Source organism: Ceratotherium simum, chromosome X, assembly GCF_057802395.1.
Source record: "Ceratotherium simum simum isolate JZ-2026a chromosome X, ASM5780239v1, whole genome shotgun sequence".
In the NCBI taxonomy this organism is placed as follows: domain Eukaryota; kingdom Metazoa; phylum Chordata; class Mammalia; order Perissodactyla; family Rhinocerotidae; genus Ceratotherium; species Ceratotherium simum.
The window spans coordinates 94,066,440-94,087,648 of record NC_141940.1 but is presented as its reverse complement, the minus strand read 5'-3'; the positions used below and the strand labels follow the sequence as shown (position 1 = coordinate 94,087,648).

The window sequence follows — 21,209 nt, the reverse complement described above, 5'->3', positions numbered from 1 at the left end:
GCATTCTCACCAACATTCAATATGGTTAGTTTGGGTTTTTTTCTCTTTTTAAATTTTCACTATTCTATTAAATTTGTACCAGTATTGCATTGTAGTATTAATTTGCACTTCCTTGATGAGTAATGACAATGATCATCTTTTCATTTTCTTATTTACTATCAGTATATTTTCTTTGGTTAAGTGTCAGTTTAAAATTTGCTCATTTTTATAAAATTTTCTATTTTGAAATAATTGTAGATTTACAGAAGAGTTGTAAAGAGAGTACGGAGAGTTCCTGTATACCCTTCACTTGGCTTTCCCTAATGTTAACATCTTATATAACCATAACACATTTATCAAAACTAAAAATTTAACATTAATACAGTACTACTAACCAAACTTCTGACTTTATTAAGATTTCACTAATTCTCCCACTAATGCCCTTTTGCTTTTCCAGAATCCAATCCAAGATACCTCGTCACACTTAGTTGGCGTACCTCCTTAGTCTCCTCCAATCAGTAGCTGTTTCTCAATTTTTTCTGGTTTTTCACTACCATGGCACTTTTGAAGAGAACAAGTCATATATTTTGTAGAATGTTCCTTGATTTTGGTTTGTCTGATATTTTCTCATGAATAGATTAGGGTTATGGATTTTGGGAAATAATGCTAGAGGTATGAAGTGCTCTTCTCATCAAATCATATCAAGAGCATGTGATATCAATATGAGTAATCACTGGTAATGTTAACCTAGACCACATGGTTAAGGTGATGTTTGCAAGTTTCCTCTTTTGTAAAGTTAACTCTTTTCCCCTTTTCATACTCTATTAATTAGAAGCAAGTTACTAGGTCCAGCCCACACTCAAGGTGAGAGGAAGTAAGCTCCGTATCATGCAGGGAGGCGTATCTAAGAATGTGTGGCCATATGTTAAAACCACCACAGTAATTAATAAATATAATTAACTTTATACAATTTATATATGTAATATAAAAATAATTAATAAATAATAAATGTTATGGGAGAGATATTTGAAGCTATTTGATTATTTTATTTCTCTTCAAAGATTTACTCGCTAACTTTAGCCTTCTTTACTGGCTCTTCCTTGCAGCAATTTTTACTGTTATGTTAATGATGATTTTCTATTTGCCTCATTTCTTCTACACTTATTATTTGGAATTCTTCATTAAGGAAAATTTGTCTCTTCTCTTCCATTTATTTACTTTATTCTATCATTAATTTATATCATTGAAGTCATGTATATTTGTTTTATTCTTTGGGTTATAATCCAATACTATGTTATTTATTTTGTTGCTCAATTGTTCCAGATTTAGCCATTAGGGGATCTTTCAGGTTGGCCCTTGTGTCCCTTTGATGTGCTTTTGTTTGTTTGTTTGTTGTGTGAGTACTCCCTTACTTTCTGACACAAGATGAGGTTCAAGCTTATCTTGTTTTTTTCCTGCCCCAGCCCTAGTATCATCAATTTCTCTAAGTATGCCTTGGTTTCTTTCATTCGAGAATGTTATTTAGAAACCAAGATCTGGATACTGGGTATGCTCATTACGGGGGTGTTGTTGCTACTAGGCCTTTTTAGTAGACAGAGCTAGAAAATATATGCATGTATACTGGCCCAAGTATACACAAACATATATAATTATTTCTGTATTTCAATATATATGTGAATATAAAAATATAAGTTCATACTGGTATCTCCAACTCTAATCTAGAACCCCAAGATTCATTCTGGCCATCTCCCTTTGCCTATTTGTAGCTTCCCTGACAGTGAGAAACCTAGCTTTAATTATCTATAATTAATTTACTTATTTGTTTAACCCTAGTTTACATGCAACATAGCTTCAAAATAGCACACTCCTGTGTGAAACACATTTACCAACTAGAGTACAGTATTTATATACAGTTCTTTTTGTTTTTAGCCTTATAATAACCAGTCAAAACACATCCCGGTGGATATTTTTATATTCACATTTAGTAATGTTCACTCTTTGTGTTGTACATTTCTATGGGGTTTGACAAAACCTAGAGTCATATATCAACTGCCACAGTACAGTATAGTACAGTTACCCTAAAAATTCCCTCGCACTTGCTCATTTTTAATTGGATTCCTTGTTTTCTTATTATGGTGTTTTGAGCATATATTTTGGATTCAAATTCTTTAATAGATATATACCTTGAATACATTTTCTCCCAGTCTGTCATATGCCTTTTCATTCTCTTAACAGTTTCTTTCTCAAAGTAAAAGATGTTAATTTTGATGAAGTTCAATTTATCAGTTATTTCTTTTATAGGTCATGCTTTTGATATCATATTTAAGAAATCTTTGCCTAACCCAAGGTCACAAAGATTTTCTCCAATGTTTCTTCTAGAAGTTTTATAGTTTTAGGTTTTACATTTAGGTCTATGATCCATTCAGGATTAATTTTTGAACATGGTGTGAAGTATGGATAGAAGTTCTTGCTTAGCATATACTATTAGCTTATCCTATTTTTCCAACACCATTTATTTAAAAGAGTACCTTTTCTCTACTGAATTACCTTTGTATCTTTTTCAAAAATTAGTTGCCCAGGGGCTGGCCTGGGGGCGTAGTGGTTAAGTTAGCATGATCTGCTTCAGCGGCCCAGGGTTTGTGGGTTTGGATCTCAGGTGCGGACCTACAAACGGCTCATCAAGCCATGCTGTGGCAGCGTCCCACATACAAAATAGAGGAATATTGGCACAGATGTTAGCTCAGTGACAGTCTTCCTCAAGCAAAAAGAGGAAGATTGGCAATAGATGTTAGCTCAGGGCCAATCTTCCTCACCAAAAAATAGTTGTCCAGGGCCGGCTCCATGGCTTAGTGGTTGGGTGCACATGCTCTGCTACTGGTGGCCCGGGTTCGGATCCGGGTGCACACTGATGCACTGCTTGTCCGGCCATGCTGAGACGGCGTCCCACATACAGCAACTAGAAGGATGTGCAACTATGACATATAACTATCTACTGGGGCTTTGGAGAGAAAAAGGGGAAAAAAAAAAAGGAGGAGGATTGGCTATTGTCTAAACACATGTTGGTCTATTTACAAATTCACTATTCTATTCCACTTATCTAGTTGTTTATCTTGACACCAATCCCACATCATCTTGACTACTGTGGCTTTATAATAAACCTTGAAACAAGGTAGTGTTAGCCCTCTAAATTTTTTTTTCAAAGTGGCTTTGTCTATTCTAAATCCTTTGCATTTACATATGAATTTTAGGATCACCGTGTAAATTTCTACAAAATAATTCCCTGGGATTTTGATAGGGATCACATTGAATCTATAGACTAATTTGGGGAGGCTTGAAATATTAATATTGAGTCTTTCAATATATAAATAAGCTATATCTGTCCATTTATTAAGTCTGTTTTAATTTATCTCAGCAACATTTTGTAGTTTTCAGTGTATAGGCCTTGCACAACATTTGATAGATTTATTCCTAAGTATTTAATATTTTATGCCATTATAGATGATATTATTCTTAAAATTTCAAATTCCAATTATTCATTGTTAGTGTATAGAAACACAATTGATTCATATATATTGATCTTGTATTCTGCAAACTTGCTAAATTGACTTATTAGTTCTAGTAGCTTTTTTTGTAGATTCCATTGGATTTCCTACATGTATGGTCATATTTTCTGTGAATATAGTTTTAGTTCTTCTTTTTCAGTATGTGTACATTTATTTCTTTTTCTTGTCTGAATGCACAGCCTAGAACCTTCAATGTAGTTTTAAATAGAATGGTGATAGAAGATATTCTGTCTTTTTCATGATAGTAAGGGAAAAGTAGTCATTATTTCACTATTAAGTATGATGTTAACTGTAGGTTTTTCATAAATGCCCTTTATCAATTTGAAGGTTCTTTCTATTCCTAATTTTCTGAGAGTTTTAACAGGAATGGACATTAGATCTTGTTAAATGCTTTTACTGTGTCTATCTATATGTCTTTTATATTTTTATCTTGTTAATATGGTGAATCTATTGATTAATTTTCAAATATTAAACCAACCTTGCATTCTTGCGATAAGCCTAACTTGATCATAATGTACTATCATTTTTAAATATTGTTGAATTCTGTTTGCTAAAATGTTATTTAAAATTTTTACATCTATGTTTATGGAGAGTATTGGTCTGTTGTTTTTTGTAGATACGTTTTTGTTTTTCCTGCAATGTCTTTGTCTGGTTTTGGTATCACAGTAACACTAGGAACATACAATAAGTTTGGAAGTATGCCCTCCTCTTAATATTCTGAAAGAGTTTGTGTATGATTGGTTTTGTTTCTTCATTATATATTTGATAGAATTAACTAGTGAAGCCATCTGGGCCTTAAATTTTGTTTGTAGTAAGGTTTTGAACCACAAATTCAATTTCTTTAATAAATATAGAGCTATTTGGGTTATAGTTTTCTTCTTGAGTGAACTTTACTAGTTTGTGTCTCGTGAGGAATTTTTCCATTTCATCTACATTGAAAAATTATAGGCATAAATTTGTTCATAATATTCTCTTATCATTCTTTTAAAATTTGTAGATTATATAGTGATCTAACCTCTCTCATTTCTGATATTGGTAATTTGTGTTTTCATACCTTTTGCCTGAACAGGCTGACTAGAGTCTTATTGATTTTATTCATCTAAAAAATATCTTTTGATTTCATTGATTTTCTCTATTGCTTTTCTGTTTTCTAGTGTATTGATTTCTGCTCTAATCTTTATATTTCCTTTCTTCTATTTATGTTGAGTTTTTTGCTTTTTTTCTAATATTTTAAAGTGGAAGCTGAAGTCGCAGATTTGACAATGTTATGTTCTTCTAATATGAGCATACAGTACTATAAATTTCCTCCTCTGTGCTGCTTTAGTGGCATCCAACAAATTTGTATATATTTTGTTTTCATTTTCATTTGATTCCGTATACTTTTTAATTTCTCTTTTGATGTCTTCTTTGAACCATGGGTTCTTTAGAAGTGTGTAATTTTGTTTCCAAATACTTGGGGTTATTCCAGAGATCACTCTGATATTGATTTCTAATTTAATTCCCTTGTGGTCAGAGAATATGCTTTATATGAATTGAAACATTTTAAATTTATTGAGATTTGTTTTATGGCCTAGAAAATGGTTTATCTTGACAAATGTTCTATGTGCGCTTGAAAAGAATATTACTTGGAAACAATTTGATCTTTTGTGTCTTGTTTTTATGATTTATAATGCAACTCCAGAGCAGTGATCAGCCTAACGCTGATTATTCTCTACCACTGAGTCAAGATCTTCCTGAGTACCTTGCCTAATGTTCCATGAATTATAAGTTTTCCAGTCTGACTGATGGTAACCGGCACTGTTCTCGGGCCTGTGTGAACACCAGGTACTGTTCTCTCTAATTCTTTTGGAGGGTCCTTCACCAGTCTTGGGTAGTTTCATCACACACGTGTTCATCAGTACTCTGCTGAATAACTAAGGTTGGCCCTCTGCAGATCTATGAAGTTTTCTTTGTGCCCATTTCTCTCTTCTTTTGTATTTTGTCTTGTGAGCTTTACCTGTCTCTACAACTCTAGACATTTGGGTTCATCTCTAAAACTCAGAGTCTGCCAGGCTCTATCTCAGTTTCTCCTCTCTTTACCATGGCCTGGGAACTCTCTTAAGGTAGTAAACTGAGGGAAACTTAGGGTTCACTTTGTTTGTTTTCCATCTCTCAAGGATCACTATCCTTTATTGCCTGTTGTTCCAGTGTTTTGAAATGCACTTCTTCATTTATTTTTTCTGGCTTTTGTGTTGTTTCAGGTGGTAGAGTAAATAGAATCCCTGTAATTCCATCTTGAATGCAGCAGAAGTATCTCCTTCTCTGGTACAAAACTTTGGTATTAAATATACAGTTGAGTTTTCTGCATGTCCCACATCAGGAAGAAAATCTAAACAAAATTAAATGATTTAACATGCTCCTAATCACCTTTTCTATATTATTGAGAAGAATTTCTTTAAAAGCACTTTCCAAGATCCGGTGATCTTCTGTAGATTCAGATTAATAGAATAAAATTACTTATTCAGATGGACAATTTGCCTGACTTGGATGAAATCATATGTCCATATTTAGCTGAGATTTAGTGTCTGCTTGCAAGCACGGATAAATCTTCCTGAGTAGAGATACTGGCATCTGTCTGCTCCATTCAGCTCTATGGAAGGTAACAATTCCGTGTCATGGTGTCATTTACATTCCATACCTTCATACAAAAAAAAAGGGCAAAGAGCTCCTTTCCTAGCTCAATTTTCTCAGAAATATCATAATCACAGTTCTATGGCCTCCCCTCCTTTCATGGAAACCCAAGAACAATAGAAAATATTTTGCTCAAAACCAGCATTTATATACATTGTTATGTACTGAATGCTTGTATACTCCCAAAATTCATATGTTGAAGCCCTAACCCCCAATGTGTTGGCATTTGGAGGCAGGGAATTTGGGAGGCACTTGGGTTAGATTAGATCATGAGAGTGGTGTCCTCATGATGGGATTAGTGCCTTTATAAGAAGAGGAAGAGAGAGATCTCTCTTTCCACAAGTACTCACTTGAGGAAAGGCCATGTGAGGACACAGCAAGAAGGCAGTTATCTGCAACACAGGAAATGGGCCTTCACCAGACACTGAATCTGCCAGCACCTTGATCTTGGATTTCCCAGCCTTCAGAACTGTGAGAAATAAATTGTTCTTTAAGCCGCTTTGTCTATGATATTTTGTTATAGCAGTCCAAGCCGACTAAGACAGATATATAATATAAATTCAAAGAATTCTAATTTCAGAAGAAGGAATTCTAATTTCAGAGCTGTCCAGAATTTTGATGGGCTAATTAAATACTCAGCCTATAACTCAATTTTTGGTCAGCAGCATTAGGATAGCATTATTGGACTAACTTACAGAGATGTTGTATAGAGTAACCTATAAAACATTTGCATAAAGCAAGCATAAGCAGGAATGTTTTAAAATTGGGTTACTGATATTTTCTAAAAAGTTTTACATAAAACCTCAACTTAAGACCCAGGAATTCTTACACAATTATTAATAATGTTGCATTTCTCTTTATTCCTCCACAAGGATGACCAGAATGTTCTATTTATAGATGACCTTGTTACCATGTTGAATAAGTGCCAGGTAACTTATACTATTCACTTCAGTGTCCAAGTTGAATAAGAATAACATAATTCTTACCTTCATCCTCGGGAATTTTGGCCAAGTGATTGACGTGAAAGTTCTTATGCCGCAGGAACAAAAATACTTTGGTTCTACGCTAGCAAAATGAAAGAAAGAAGGGTATCTAGAAGGGAACATTCGACCTAGTTGGTTATGAGGTATTCATAGGCCTAGATCTGGAAATGATAGCTCCTGGATTTGAAATAGCTGTCTTTTTCAAGTCTTTTATTTATTTATTTATTTATTTATTTATTTATTCTTGTGAGGAAGATCAGCCCTGAGCTGACATCCAATGTCACTCGTCCTCTTTTTGCTGAGGAAGACTGGCCCTGTGCTATCATCTGTGCCCGTCTTCCTCTACTTTATACAGGATGCCTCCACAACATGGCTTGACAAGCGGTGCATTGGTGTGCGCCAGGGATCCGAACCCAGGGCCGCCACAGTGGAGCACATGCACTTAACCACTGCACCACTGGGCCAGCCCCCTTTTATTTTGCATCTGAGATTTGAAATGTCCACTGGCCATACCAAGTGGAGATTTGAGACAACTGTCAAAATGATTTTGGGGGGAAATGCATGCAACCAATACACACTACAGAAATGTAGCCAAGCATTTCACTAAAAACAGTGAGCTATTGATTTGCTTTTGCCTGAATTAGTTAGATAACTTCTTCATTTTTTCTCTTTGATTTTCCAGTAAAAACATGGCAAGATAATATTCGTTTCAGCAATGACTCCTGTGTCACATAAAAATATCATTAGTGTGAAAACAATTATTTCCAACAAGGAATAAAATAATTCATTTAGGAAGAAGTTTTTTTGTTTTTTAAAGAGCATTGGTCAACTATATTTTACATCATCTTGAAACTGTATTCCTGGTTAATTCAGAATTTAAATTCTAAAATTAGTTAAAGGTACCTTGGCTTCACCTATTTTCTTGCTGACATAGTTGTTTTACCCGTCATTATAGTTAGAAATGACTGTCAATAATGATAATCAAGACCTCTGTCTTAGATATACCTAAATATGTGCAATAACTGGTGGCTATCAGAGATTAAATTTGCTTATATAGCCTTAAAATCATTGATTAGAGAACTATAAAGTTTAGAAATATATGTTTTCTTTGACTCATGAAAATGGAAACAATAGAATAAATGCAAAGAGCAGAAGGAATGAAATGATAGACTTAAGAGTAGAAATTAATGAAATAGAAAAACTAAACAGATAGGATCATCAAAGCAAAAGCTGTTTTTGGAAAAGATTAGTGAAATAGATATAATTCTAGCTAGACTTATCTAGGAAAAACAGAAAAAAAACAATATTTATTACAAAATGGGGTCACTATGAAAGATATAAATACGAATGTAAACACTAAAAGTACAAATTTCCCAAATAAAAAAAGAAATAAAAAAGCAGAAAAGATCAACGAAAAAGAGAACAAAACAACTATAACAAAATGAAAGAAAATTATAGCATAAATTAATAGGCAGAGTTGAAAGATGTCAGTCATATCAATAAATGTGAATAGACTAAATTTACTTGTCAAAGAAAAACATTTTCAAATTGGCACATAAAGCACACCTAACTCTATTTTGCAAATAAATATCAAAAATGCAGGAATTCCAAAAGTCTAAATATAAAGGGATGAAGAGAATTTTACCATTGAAATGGAAAAAATAAAATAGAAAGCTATAATCCTTTTACCAAATTAGAATTCAGGTCCAAAAGCAATACAGGAAACAGAGATTCTTTATAATACTAAAAGCCACAATGCAAATTGAAGATACAATAGTTACGAATATCCATGTACCAAATAATATAATAATCACCTATATAGAGCAAGAACTATAGGAATTGCAAGGAAAAATAAATAGAAATGCACAATTAATAGGGAACTTGAACACACCGCTCAATACAAAACAGGTAAAGTGGACCATAAATATATAAATATCCAAACAGAAAAGGCAGTAAGATATACTGACCATAATACTCTGATAATAGAAAATATAACTTCTTCTTAAGCAAACATGGAACTTTTTCAAGAATTGATGATATATTAGGGCACACTTCAAAGAGATCAGTTGGTTTCATAAAGTACAAATATTCCAAACTATGCTATATGATCACAGTGCAATAAAAGAAGAAATTAAAACATCAGCCACAAACAAAACAAAACAAAAGAACCTCTTCACCTGTAAATTTGAATGCTTTCTATTATATCTTGGTGTAAAAGTAAACACACAAAAAATTACAGAATATTTTTAAAAATAATGGTAAGAAAGGCACTACATATCAGAATCTATGAGATATGTTTAAAGCAATGATCAGAAGAAAATTTATAATACTAAACATCTACATCAATAAAAATAAATGAATGAAAATAAATAAAATTGTCCACTCAAAAAAGTAAGAAAAAAAAAACAAAGCAAACCAAAAGAAAACGAAGGAAATATTAAAGATTAAATTAGAAATTAGTGAGGTAGAGAACAGGAAAATAGTAGATTAAATTAATAAATCAAAATCCTGTCTTTGAAAAAATCCAAAAATTAGCCAAATCACTAGCTAATTTAATCAAAAGGGGAAAAAAGTATTCAAATAAGGAATAACAAGAGAGAACTATTGCTACAGAGAAAAAATATTGTAAGAATCTACTTTGTACACGTCTTTGCAAGTAAATTTGAAAAAATGTAGATTAAGTGGACAATTTCTTAGGAAAATATAGTTTATAAAAATTTACCCAGTAGAGACAGAAAGCTTAAACACACCAATTTCCATATTTGAAATAGAAAAAGTTATCAAGAAACCACTCCTCATAAAAGCACCTGGCTCAGATGATTTCAAAGAACAATTTTATCAAACTTTTAGGGACCAGATAGTCCTAACGAGACAGGCATTTAAAACGAAGGAAAATTTCCAAATTAATCTTATGAGGTAAGTATAACACTGGTCCCGCAAAAATTTATTGGACCAATATCTCTTATAAATATTGATGCAAAAATTTTAAATAAAACATTAGCAGAGTCCAGAACTGTACTATATTAAAAAAATTATATACCATGTTCAACTGGTGTTTATGCCAGGAATGCATTGTACTTTTATATTATTTATGCTGCATTCTGCAAGGTGTCTAGCTAATGTTATATCAGACAAGATAGAGAGCTCAGCTTGCTCTCAGGTTATTTGCCTGTAGTTATTCTTTTCCTGAATTTTAGTTACTGGTGCCTACTCGAAGGTCTGAACTTTCTTCCAAATCTCAGTATGACTCATAATTAAAATTAAATTATTTCCTGACCATTGCCCTGAGATGCAAGTTTCTAAAACATGGCAACAGTGATATTTCTCAAAAGGCTTCACGTTTAGTAACTATCAGAAAATTGAGTCCATTCATTTCAAAGCAATTTTCTAAAGACATCTGTGTCAAAGAAAGATTGGGAATAACGAGTTGGTATGTGATTATGAGTTTTACCTTGTATCATAAATATTGTACTAAAGCGGAAAGTCTTAGAAAGAAAAATCTACCTTTATTCAGTATAGTCCTTGGACTGCGTATTTAATGAAATCATCTAAGTCTTAGGATCTAAAAGAATCAATAAATTAAACTGACAATATTCTTTAAAAAATCAACCTAATTAGATATCTTACCAACTGATGACAACTTTGAGGTTTTATTGTCCTCCTTTTAGGAAGAGATAATAAAAATTTATCTATTGTTTTTTGAGAGATGTACCTATGATATGGCAAATCAGAGCAAACGTGCCCAAATTCTACAATTTGGGACCCTTCTTGTTGCTGTTTGTTGAGCAATAACTTAGGGAAGGGGATTAGTGGGAGAGAAAGTGATTCCTGCTGGTGGCATTTAATAAGATGTAAGATTTGTACACACAATTAGTTACCATACCTACCACCAAGCTTACTACAAATCAAAGCGTGTTTCACAGGACTGTCTTTTTCCATTTCTATACAAACCCATTAGGATGCTTGTTGCTGACCTAATTTCCCTGCAAGGTTGTTCTTGATGTTAATATAAATTTACTTTTATCTGTATAGTACCACTGGGGAGAGAGGGAAATGGAACGACCTCTGTAATTAGCCCAAAGGCCATCACCCCTGAAGAATGGCTCTGGAACCTCCACTCATATAAGGTTAGCTCGAAATGTTAACTTTTGTTGCAAGTTTCTGTGGCAGACTTGGAAATATGGATAACGTGAACTAATCTGCATTACCTTTATTAGTGGTCCACCCAAGTTGAGTATAAAATAAGGCAAACTGATAGAAAGTGAAGTCACACAGTATTCATTTGTCTCTGTGAATAAATTGTTGGTTTATTTTAAAGTAAAAACAACAAATATTTCAGCATCATGGCGGAGTGAGCTTTCCCGTGAACTCTTCCCCCGACAAGATACAACAAAAGCAACAGTCACAGACCAACAATGGAATCCCAGACAGTGAAAAGCTAGAGCGGAGGGATCCACACTGCCGCACATCTGAGAGCGGAACGTGCCGGGCCCCCGGAGGAAGTGGGGAGAGGTAAGGAGAACTCCTCTCCCTCCCCATCAGATCAGCTATCCCGGTCAGCGCGGCTCCCAGAGAGGGGGGAGGGGCGGCCCTCGGCAGGGAAACCGCAGCTCTTCGGACTCTCTCAGCCAGTGGGAAACTCCCGCACAGAGGACTCAGAGGAGCCACAGGGCTACCATCAACATCTGAGCACCCCAGAGAGCGGATAAAGAGGGGCAAATGAGAAGCCTCCCACGTCAGGGACCCAGAGGGCAAAAGAGAGAGCTCCCCCCTCCCCGCAAACCGGACTCTGCTGCTCAACCGGCCAGACCAGACCTAGCAATCCACGGCAGACCAGACCAAGTGATCCGCGACAGACCAGACCAAGGGATCTGCGGCAGACCTGATCAAACGACTGGACCCGTGGATCACAGCAGGGGAAAAAAAAAACAAAACTGCGGATCGCAGCAGAAAAACCGGGGCAGAGCACAGGGGGCTTAGACTACACAGCCCTTTACCACCAGACAGTGGCGGCAGGTCGAAATTGCAACCAGAGAGTTCCAGGATGAGGAAAAACAAAACCAACACAGGAACCACAATGCAAAAATATATGAAATCACCAGACCAGAAACAAAATGACAAGCACCCAGAAATCAACCCCGAAGACATAGAAATCCATAAACTAAATGACAGAGATTTCAAAATAGGTATCATAAAAACACTCAACGAAATATGAGACAACACAGACAAACAATTCAATGAGATTAGGAGTTTCTTCACAAAAGAGATTGAAATCATAAAGAAAAACCAATCAGTGCTGATGGAGATGAAGAACACAATGGAGGAGATAAAGGAGAATCTGGAATCTTTAAAGAACAGAGCTGACAATATGGAGGAAAGAATTAGTACTTTAGAGGATAGAAATACAGATATACTCCAGATGAAAGAGGAGAGAGAACTAAGACTAAAAAGAAATGAAGAAAGACTCCGAGAAATATCTGACTCTATTAGAAAATGTAACATAAGAATTATAGGTATTCCTGAGGGAGAGGAGAGGGAAAGAGGAACAGAGAGCCTATTCAAGGAAATAATAGCTGAGAATTTCCCAAATCTGGGGAAGGAGCAGTAAGCGAAGCCAACAGGACACCTATATATATTCACAGACAAAGGCCTTCACCACGACACCTAGTGGTAAGGCTAGCCAGGGTCAACGACAAAGAAACAATATTAAGGGCAGCTAGACAAAAACAAAAATAGCATTACAAAGGAACTCCCATCAGGCTCTCAGCGGATTTCTCAACAGAAACTTTACAGGTTAGAAGAGACTGGAATGATATATTCAAAATACTGAAAGACAAAAACTTTCAGCCAAGAATACTCTATCCAGCAAAAATATCCTTCAAATATGATGGAGAAATAGTAACTCTCCCAGATAAACAAAAGCTAAGGGAGTTCATGGCCACGAGACCCCCACTACAAGAAATACTCAAGAAGGCCCTCAGGCCTGAAAAAGAAGAGAAAGGGAACACAAAGCTTGGAGGAAGGAGAAAAGTAGGTAGACAAACTCAGAAAAATAGTAGATCTTTACCGGAATAGGTTAGCAACCACTTAAATACTAAATTCAAAGATCAAAGGAAGAAATTCACCAAAAATAAATTTAACCTCATCACTGTAAACACACAGCCACAACACAAGATAGAATAAGGTATAACAAGAACAACTTAGAAGGGGAAGAGGAAAGTGACTGAATTGACTTAATATAAGGAAATAGGAGGCCATCAGATAATGGACTATCTCATACACAAGATTTTTTGCCCAAACCTCAAGGTAACCACTAAACAAATAATCAAAGCAAAACCACATATGATAAACAAAGAGAAAACTAGAAGTCATAAGACAGAACAACAAAACTGAATTGGCAGTCCAAAACAAATGGGACAAGAAACAAAGGAAATGCAAAAGAACCAGAAAATAAGTGACAAAACAGCAACATTAAGCCCTCATATATCAATAATTACCCTAAATGTAAATGGATTGAACTCTCCAATCAAAAGATACAAAGTGGCAGGATGGATTAAAAAGCAAGACCCAACAATATGCTGCCTTCAGGAAACACATCTTTGCACTAAAGACAAGCACAGGCTCAGAGTGAAAGGATGGAAGACAATACTCCAAGCTAATGGCAAACAAAAGAAAGCAGGTGTTGCCATACTCATATCAGACAAAGTAGACTTCAAGATAAAACAGGTTAAGAAAGACAAAGAAGGGAAATATATATTGATAAAAGGGACACTCCATCAAGAAGACATATCACTTATAAATATATATGCACCCAACATAGGAGCACCAATGTACATAAAGCAACTATTAACAAACCTAAAAGGAGAAATCAACAACAACACAATAATAGTAGGGGATCTTAACACCCCACTTACAGCAATGGATAGATCATCCAGACAAAAAGTTAATAAAGAAATAGTAGACATAAATGAAAAACTGGACGAGATGGACCGAGTAGACATATACAGAGCACTCCATCCAAAAACAGCTGACTACACATTCTTCTCAAGCGCGCATGGATCATTCTCAAGGATAGACCATATGTTGGGAAACAAAGCAAGCCTCAATAAAGTTAAGAAGATTGAAATAATAACAAGCATATTTTCAGACCATAAGGCTATGAAACTGGAAATAAACCATGAAAAAAAAACTGGGAAAGTGACAAAAATGTGGAGATTAAACAACATGCTACTGAACAACCAATGGATCATTGATGAAATTAAAGGAGAAATCAAAAACTATCTGGAAACAAACGAAAATGATAACATGCCATATCAAACCATATGGGATGCAGCAAAAGCGGTCCTGAGAGGGAAACTCATAGCGATACAAGCCCACCTTAACAAACAAGAAAAAGCCCTAATAGGCAACCTTAAATTACACCTAACAGAACTAGAAAAAGAAGAACAAACAAAGCCCAAAGCCAGCAGAAGGAGAGAAATAATAAAAATCAGAGCAGAAATAAATGAAATTGAGACCAAAAACAGTAGAAAGGATTAATGAAACAAAGAGTTGGTTCTTCGAGAAGATGAACAAAATCGACAAACCCTTAGCCAGGCTTACTAAGAAAAAAGAGAAAAGGCTCAAGTAAATAAAATTAGAAATGAAAGAGGAGAAATTACAACGGATACCATGGAAATACAGAGGATTATAAGAGAATACTATGAGAAATTATATGCCAACAAATTGGACAATCTAGAAGAAATGGATAAATTCTTAGACTTATACAACCTCCCAAAATTGAACCAAGAAGAAATGGAGAATCTGAATAGACCAATAACAAGTAAAGAGATTGAAATAGTAATCAAAAACCTCCCAAAAAATAAAAGTCCAGGACCAGATGGCTTCTCCAGTGAATTTTACCAAACATTCAAAGAAGATTTAATACCCATCCTTCCCAAACTATTCCAAAAAATAGAGGAAGATGGAATGCTTCCTAAATCATTCTACAATGCCAACATCACCCTGATACCAAAACCAGACAAAGACAATACAAAGAAAGAAAATTACAGGCCAATATCGCTGATGAACATTGATGCAAAAATCCTCAACAAAATATTGGCAAACCAAATACAACAATACATTAAAAAGATCATACACCATGATCAAGTGGGATTTATACCAGGGACACAGGGATGGTTCAACATCCGCAAATCAATCAACGTGATACCTCACATCAACAAAACAAAGAAAAAAAACCACATGATCATCTCAATAGACGCAGAGAAGGCATTTGACAAGATACAACATCCATTTATGATAAAAACTCTCAGTAAAATGGGAATAGAAGGAAAGTACCTCAACATAATAAAGGCCATATATGACAAACCCACAGCCAACATCATACTCAACGGGGAAAGACTGAAAGCCTTCCCTCTGAGAACAGGAACGAGGCAGGGCTGCCCACTCTCACCACTCCTGTTCAACATAGTACTGGAGGTTTTGGCCAGAGCAATTAGGCAAGAAAAAGGAATAAAAGGAATCCAAATAGGTAATGAAGAAGTGAAACTCTCACTATTTGCAGATGACATGATTGTATATATAGAAAACCCTAAAGAATCTGTTGGAAAACTATTAGAAACAATCAACAACTACAGCAAAGATGCAGGGTACAAAATCAATCTACAAAAATCAGTTGCATTTCTATATGCTTATAATGAACTAACAGAAAAAGAGCTCAAAAAGATAATACCATTTACAATTGCATCAAAAAGAATAAAATACCTAGGAATAAATCTTACCAAGGAGGTGAAGGACCTATACAATGAGAACTACGAGACATTATTGAAAGAAATCCATGATGACATAAAGAAATGGAAAGATATCCCATGCACGTGGATTGGAAGAATAAACATAGTTAAAATGTCTATATTACCTAAAGCAATCTACAGATTCAATGCAATCCCAATCAGAATCCCAATGACATTCTTCACAGAAATAGAAAAAAGAATACTAAAATTTATATGGGGCAACAAAAGACCCCGAATAGCTAAAGAAATCCTAAAGAAAAAGAACAAAGCAGGAAGCATCACAATCCCTGACTTCAAAACATACTACAAAGCAATAGTAATCAAAACAGCATGGTACTGGTACAAAAACAGACACACAGATCAATGGAACAGAATTGAAAGCCCAGAAATAAAACCACACATATACGGACAGCTAATTTTCGACAAAGGTGCTAAGAACATGCAATGGAGAAAGGAAAGTCTCTTCAATAAATGTTGTTGGGAAAACTGGACAGCCACAAGCAAAAGAATGAAAGTGGACCACGTGCTATCGCCATTCACAAAAATTAACTCAAAATGGATCAAAGACCTGCAGGTGAGACCTGAAACTATAAAACTCATAGAAGAAAATATAGGCAACACACTATTTGACATTGGTTTTAAAGGAATCTTTTCGGATGACATGCCTACCCAGACTAGGGAAACTAAAGAAAAAATAAACAAGTGGGACTTTATCAGATTAAAGAGCTTTTGTAAGACAAATGAAACCAGAATCAAGATGAACAGACAACCAACCAGCTGGGAAAGAATATTTGCAAAATATACATCTGACAAGGGGTTGATCTCCATAATATATAAAGAACTCACACAACTGAACAACAAAAAAACAAACAACCCGATCAAAAAATGGGCAGAGGAAATGAACAGACACTTCTCCAAGGAAGATATACAGATGGCCAATAGGCACGTGAAAAGATGCTCAACATCACTAATCATCAGGGAAATGCAAATCAAAACAACACTAAGATACCACCTCACGCCTGTTAGAATGGCTATAATCACCAAGACAAAAAACAACAAATGTTGGAGAGGATGTGGAGAAACAGGAACCCTCATACACAGCTGGTGGGAATGCAAATTGGTGCAGCCTCTATGGAAAACGGTATGGAGATTCCTCAAAGAATTAAAAATAGAGATGCCCTATGATCCAGCCATCCCACTACTGGGAATCTATCCAACGCATCTGAAATCAACAATCCAAAGAGGCTTATGCACGCCTATGTTCATTGCAGCATTATTCACCATAGCCAAGAAGTGGAAGCAACCTAAGTGTCCCTCGACTGACGATTGGATTAAGAAAATGTGGTATATATATACAATGGAATACTACTCAGCCATAAAAAAAGACAAAATCGTCCCATTTGCAACAACATGGATGGGCCTGGAGCGTATTATGTTAAGTGAAATAAGCCAGAAAGAGAAAGACAAACAGTGTATGATCTCACTCATATGTGGAATATAAACCAACACATGGACAGAGAAAACCGGACTGTGGTTACCAGGGGCAGTGGGGGTGGGGGGTGGGCACAAGGGGTGAAGGGAGTCATATATATGGTGATGGACAAACAAAAATGTACAACCCAAAATTTCACAATGTTAGAAACCATTAAAACATCAATAATAAAAAAAAAAATGGACAAAGGACTTGAATAGACATTGCTCCAAAGAAGATATATGAGTGGCCAATAAGCACATGAGATGCTCAACATTACTGATCATTAGCGAAATGCAAATCTAAACTACAATACCACCTCACACCCAGTAGAATGGCTAGTATAAAAAAATCAGAAAATAACAAGTGTTAGTGAGGATGTGGAAAAATTGAAATGCTTGTGCACTGTTTGTAGGAATGTAAAATGGCACAGCCACTGTGGACAACAGTATGGATGTTCCTCAAAAAATTAAAAATGGAAATACCATATCACCCAGCAATTCTACTTCTGGGTATATACTCAAAAGAATTGAAAGCAGAGTCTAAACAGATGTTTGTACACCCATGTTCACAGCAGCGTGATCCACAATAGCCACAAGATAGAGGCAACCCAAGTGTCCATTGATGGACGAATGAGTAAGCAAAATGTGGTATATACGTACAACGGAATATTATTCAGCCTTAAAAAGGAAGGAAATTCTGGCATATGCTCCAACTCGGGTGAACCTTGGGGACATTATGCTAAGTGAAATAATCCAGCCACAACAAGACAAATATTGTATGATACCACTATGAGGTACTTAGAATAGCCAAAATCATAGAGACAGAAAGTAGAAGGGTGGTTGCTGGGGGCTGGCAGGGAAGGAGGAATGAAAAGTTGTCGTTTAATGGGTATAGAATTTCAGTTTTACAAGATGGATGGTGGTAATGGTTGTATAACATTATGAATGTATTTAATACCACTGAACTGTATACTTTAAACTGATTAAGATGGTAAATTTTATGTTATACGTATTTTGCCACAATAAAAAAAAATTTGAGAAAAAAAAATATTTTTGAGCAACTACTAACTGAGAGATAAGATGCCAGATAGGATGGTGGGCGGACTTTATTCCTTGGGTTGAAAAACGTTCACTTACGTAAAATGCCTCCTGTACGAGACACTGATGCTCCTCCCGAGTTCCCCTGATGCCTTTTGCCGTTCTGGGCAACCCTCCCTCAGCTTCAAGATCCTTCTGCTTTTAATATTTGACAACAGACACCCTGGAGGACTGCCCTTGTGTTACTGAAATTGCTTTGTTGCAAATCGTTTTATTGTCTGGGAGTTTACTTCCCTACCCACCTCCCCAGGGAGTCCTTGGCCCATAACTAGCTTGTGAAAAAGTGTGACAGCCCAGACCCCTTGTTCCTATTAGGATAACCTGTGAGGAATAGCATACTCCTCAAAGTTCCCCTTTGTGATCAGCTGCTCTTGATGAGACTTTGCCTGAAATCTGAAATTGTGCCCTTACTTGTCCTCTTCACATTCCCTACCCAGCTTCCTCCAGTTCTTAACTGTTTTTTCCTGGCAGCACGGCCTTAATTAATCACTTGCACATGAATCCTCATCTCATAATCTGCTTCTGAGGAGCTCAATCTAAAATACCACCTCCACCCCAAATTTTAAGAACTTAAAAATGTGCAAAACTCCACTAATTTCCTAGAAACGGGTAAAAATTCTTTAAAAACTCATTCAAAAAGCAAGCAATTACAATTTCCTTGAATAGCTAATTGTGGGGGATGAAATGAGTCACTGGGTCGTGATGTCCATCAAGAAAGGATTTATCTCAATATGATATTATTCTTTTTGCACACAAATATGCGTGGGCATGAGACAATGGAAAAAAAATGTATACGTTTTGTCAAGGGCAGAAGCAGGAGCGAGAAGAAGGTGAACGTGTACAGAGAGAGCTTTTTAATAGCTCTTTTTAAAAATCCAGCAAGAGAAAAATATGAGAAGGAAGCTGAGAATAATGAAATCATTTTCATTCCCTCCAGACTTCCCATTATCTTTTTTTTCACTCCATTTTAGGAGAGGCATCTTTTTTATAGTGTTTATGTGGTATAAATCTGGAGAGTGAAAAAGAGAAGTAAATTGGCACTTTATAAAAACTTTAAAATACTGAAGATAAGCCAAAAGAAGTAGATCCGATGATATATTTTAATTAATGTACTGAGTGGGACTTCGGCTGTAACCCCTGGAGATATAGGAAAAAAGCAATAAAGCCAAAAGGGAAATAGCCACTTAAACATAGAAGCCAAACATAGACAATCACTGTTCAGAAACCCAGAATGTCAGTGGGATGGACAGGGCATACTGCCCTGCTTGAATGAAAGCTTTATTAGGGCAAGACATGGGTCAGCTTTGCTCACCACTGGAACATCGTAAACTACTATACATATTTGTTAAGAGGATTATCTTATTAATTAATTACATTAAAAACATAATTCTGGTTAATTTATTTACAAAAGATATGTACTCTATGATTTGGCACATAGCAGTTACTCAAAAATATATGTTGAAAAAATAAACTTCAAATATCAGAACTGGGACACATGGTCTGAAAAGTATGACGTCACTGATAGGAATAATGGGAACAAATGTTTTAAATCATGACTGTCCTGGAAAATTTGAGATATGTGGATCTGATTGGCTCAACCTGGCAAAAAAAGAAAACATCATTTCCCCAATACCTACAGAAAAGAAGTACTTTGTGCTCAATCTTAGGCCTGAAAAAGGCCTAATCTTGACTTTCCAGCTTCCCGTTTAGCCCAAATAGTTAATAGTAGCAGGCGTGGTTGTTGTAACCTGAGTTAAATAAATACTGGGAAGTTTAAAGAGATTTTTAAGAGATGATAGAGTTGATATAATTTCATAGATATCTATGAGACTAAGTGGAATGGGACTTATTAGAATATGGCAAAGAAATAGAACAATGTAAGAGAGAGCTTTTTAATATATATCTAATCTTGTCTATGCACAATATCTAATATGAAGAAGAAGAGGCATATTAGGTATTAAAGAAAATTAACAGCATTAAGAGAGAAGGTATATTCTTAAAATTGTTAAAGCAATCCTATGCCCTAAATTGATGTATGAGATTTAAATTTATTTCTTTCATCTCTTTCTGAGTCCTCATATTCTGCTACCTACTCCCTAATTTCCCCCGCAGGTTCTAGATCTAAGCTTTAGTTCACAACTTTGATCCTTTTTACTAGCTATGTATACTCTCGGTAACAATATACATGTCATCCCAATCAAAAGAGTTTGACAGTCAATTTACTAGCTCACTAACAGAATAGTAACATTTGCCTTACTTGTGTAACATGGTATAAGTCTATTGAAAGGAATTCAATCTCAGTGGATACCTACTCAAGCCCAGTAAGAAGTATTATAAAGATAAACTACTCTATCTATCTATCTATCTATCTATCTATCTATCTATCTATCTATCTATCTACCTACGTACCTACCTATGATCTATCCCCATTTTTAAAATAAGGAAACTCAATTGTAATTATATTAAGTAATTTGCTCACACAGACTATTTCATACCCATCCTGGGAGGTAGCTACTATCTCCATAGTATAGATGAGAAAATCAGCTCTCAAAGAGGATATGGCATTTTTGTACTTTCCCAGGGTTTATGATTTCTACTCCAGCTCAAATATCTTGGCTGTGTCAGATGACATTTTTTTAAAAAGGCTATAGTTT

The 21,209-nt window shown here is 35.4% G+C and overlaps 1 protein-coding gene across 1 annotated transcript in view; it reads right to left on the bottom strand.

The window, feature by feature from the left end:
* Positions 1 to 6,496: 6,496 nt before the first annotated feature.
* LOC147911945 (uncharacterized) overlaps positions 6,497 to 21,209 on the bottom strand; it is a 64,704-nt gene continuing 49,991 nt past the window's right edge. The window contains exons 2-3 of the mRNA XM_087426442.1: positions 7,199 to 7,272; positions 6,497 to 6,681 (exon numbers count right to left, since the gene is read on the bottom strand). Of these exons, the coding sequence (XP_087282568.1) occupies positions 6,497 to 6,681; positions 7,199 to 7,272 (259 nt within the window). The remainder of the gene's footprint in view (positions 6,682 to 7,198; positions 7,273 to 21,209) is intronic.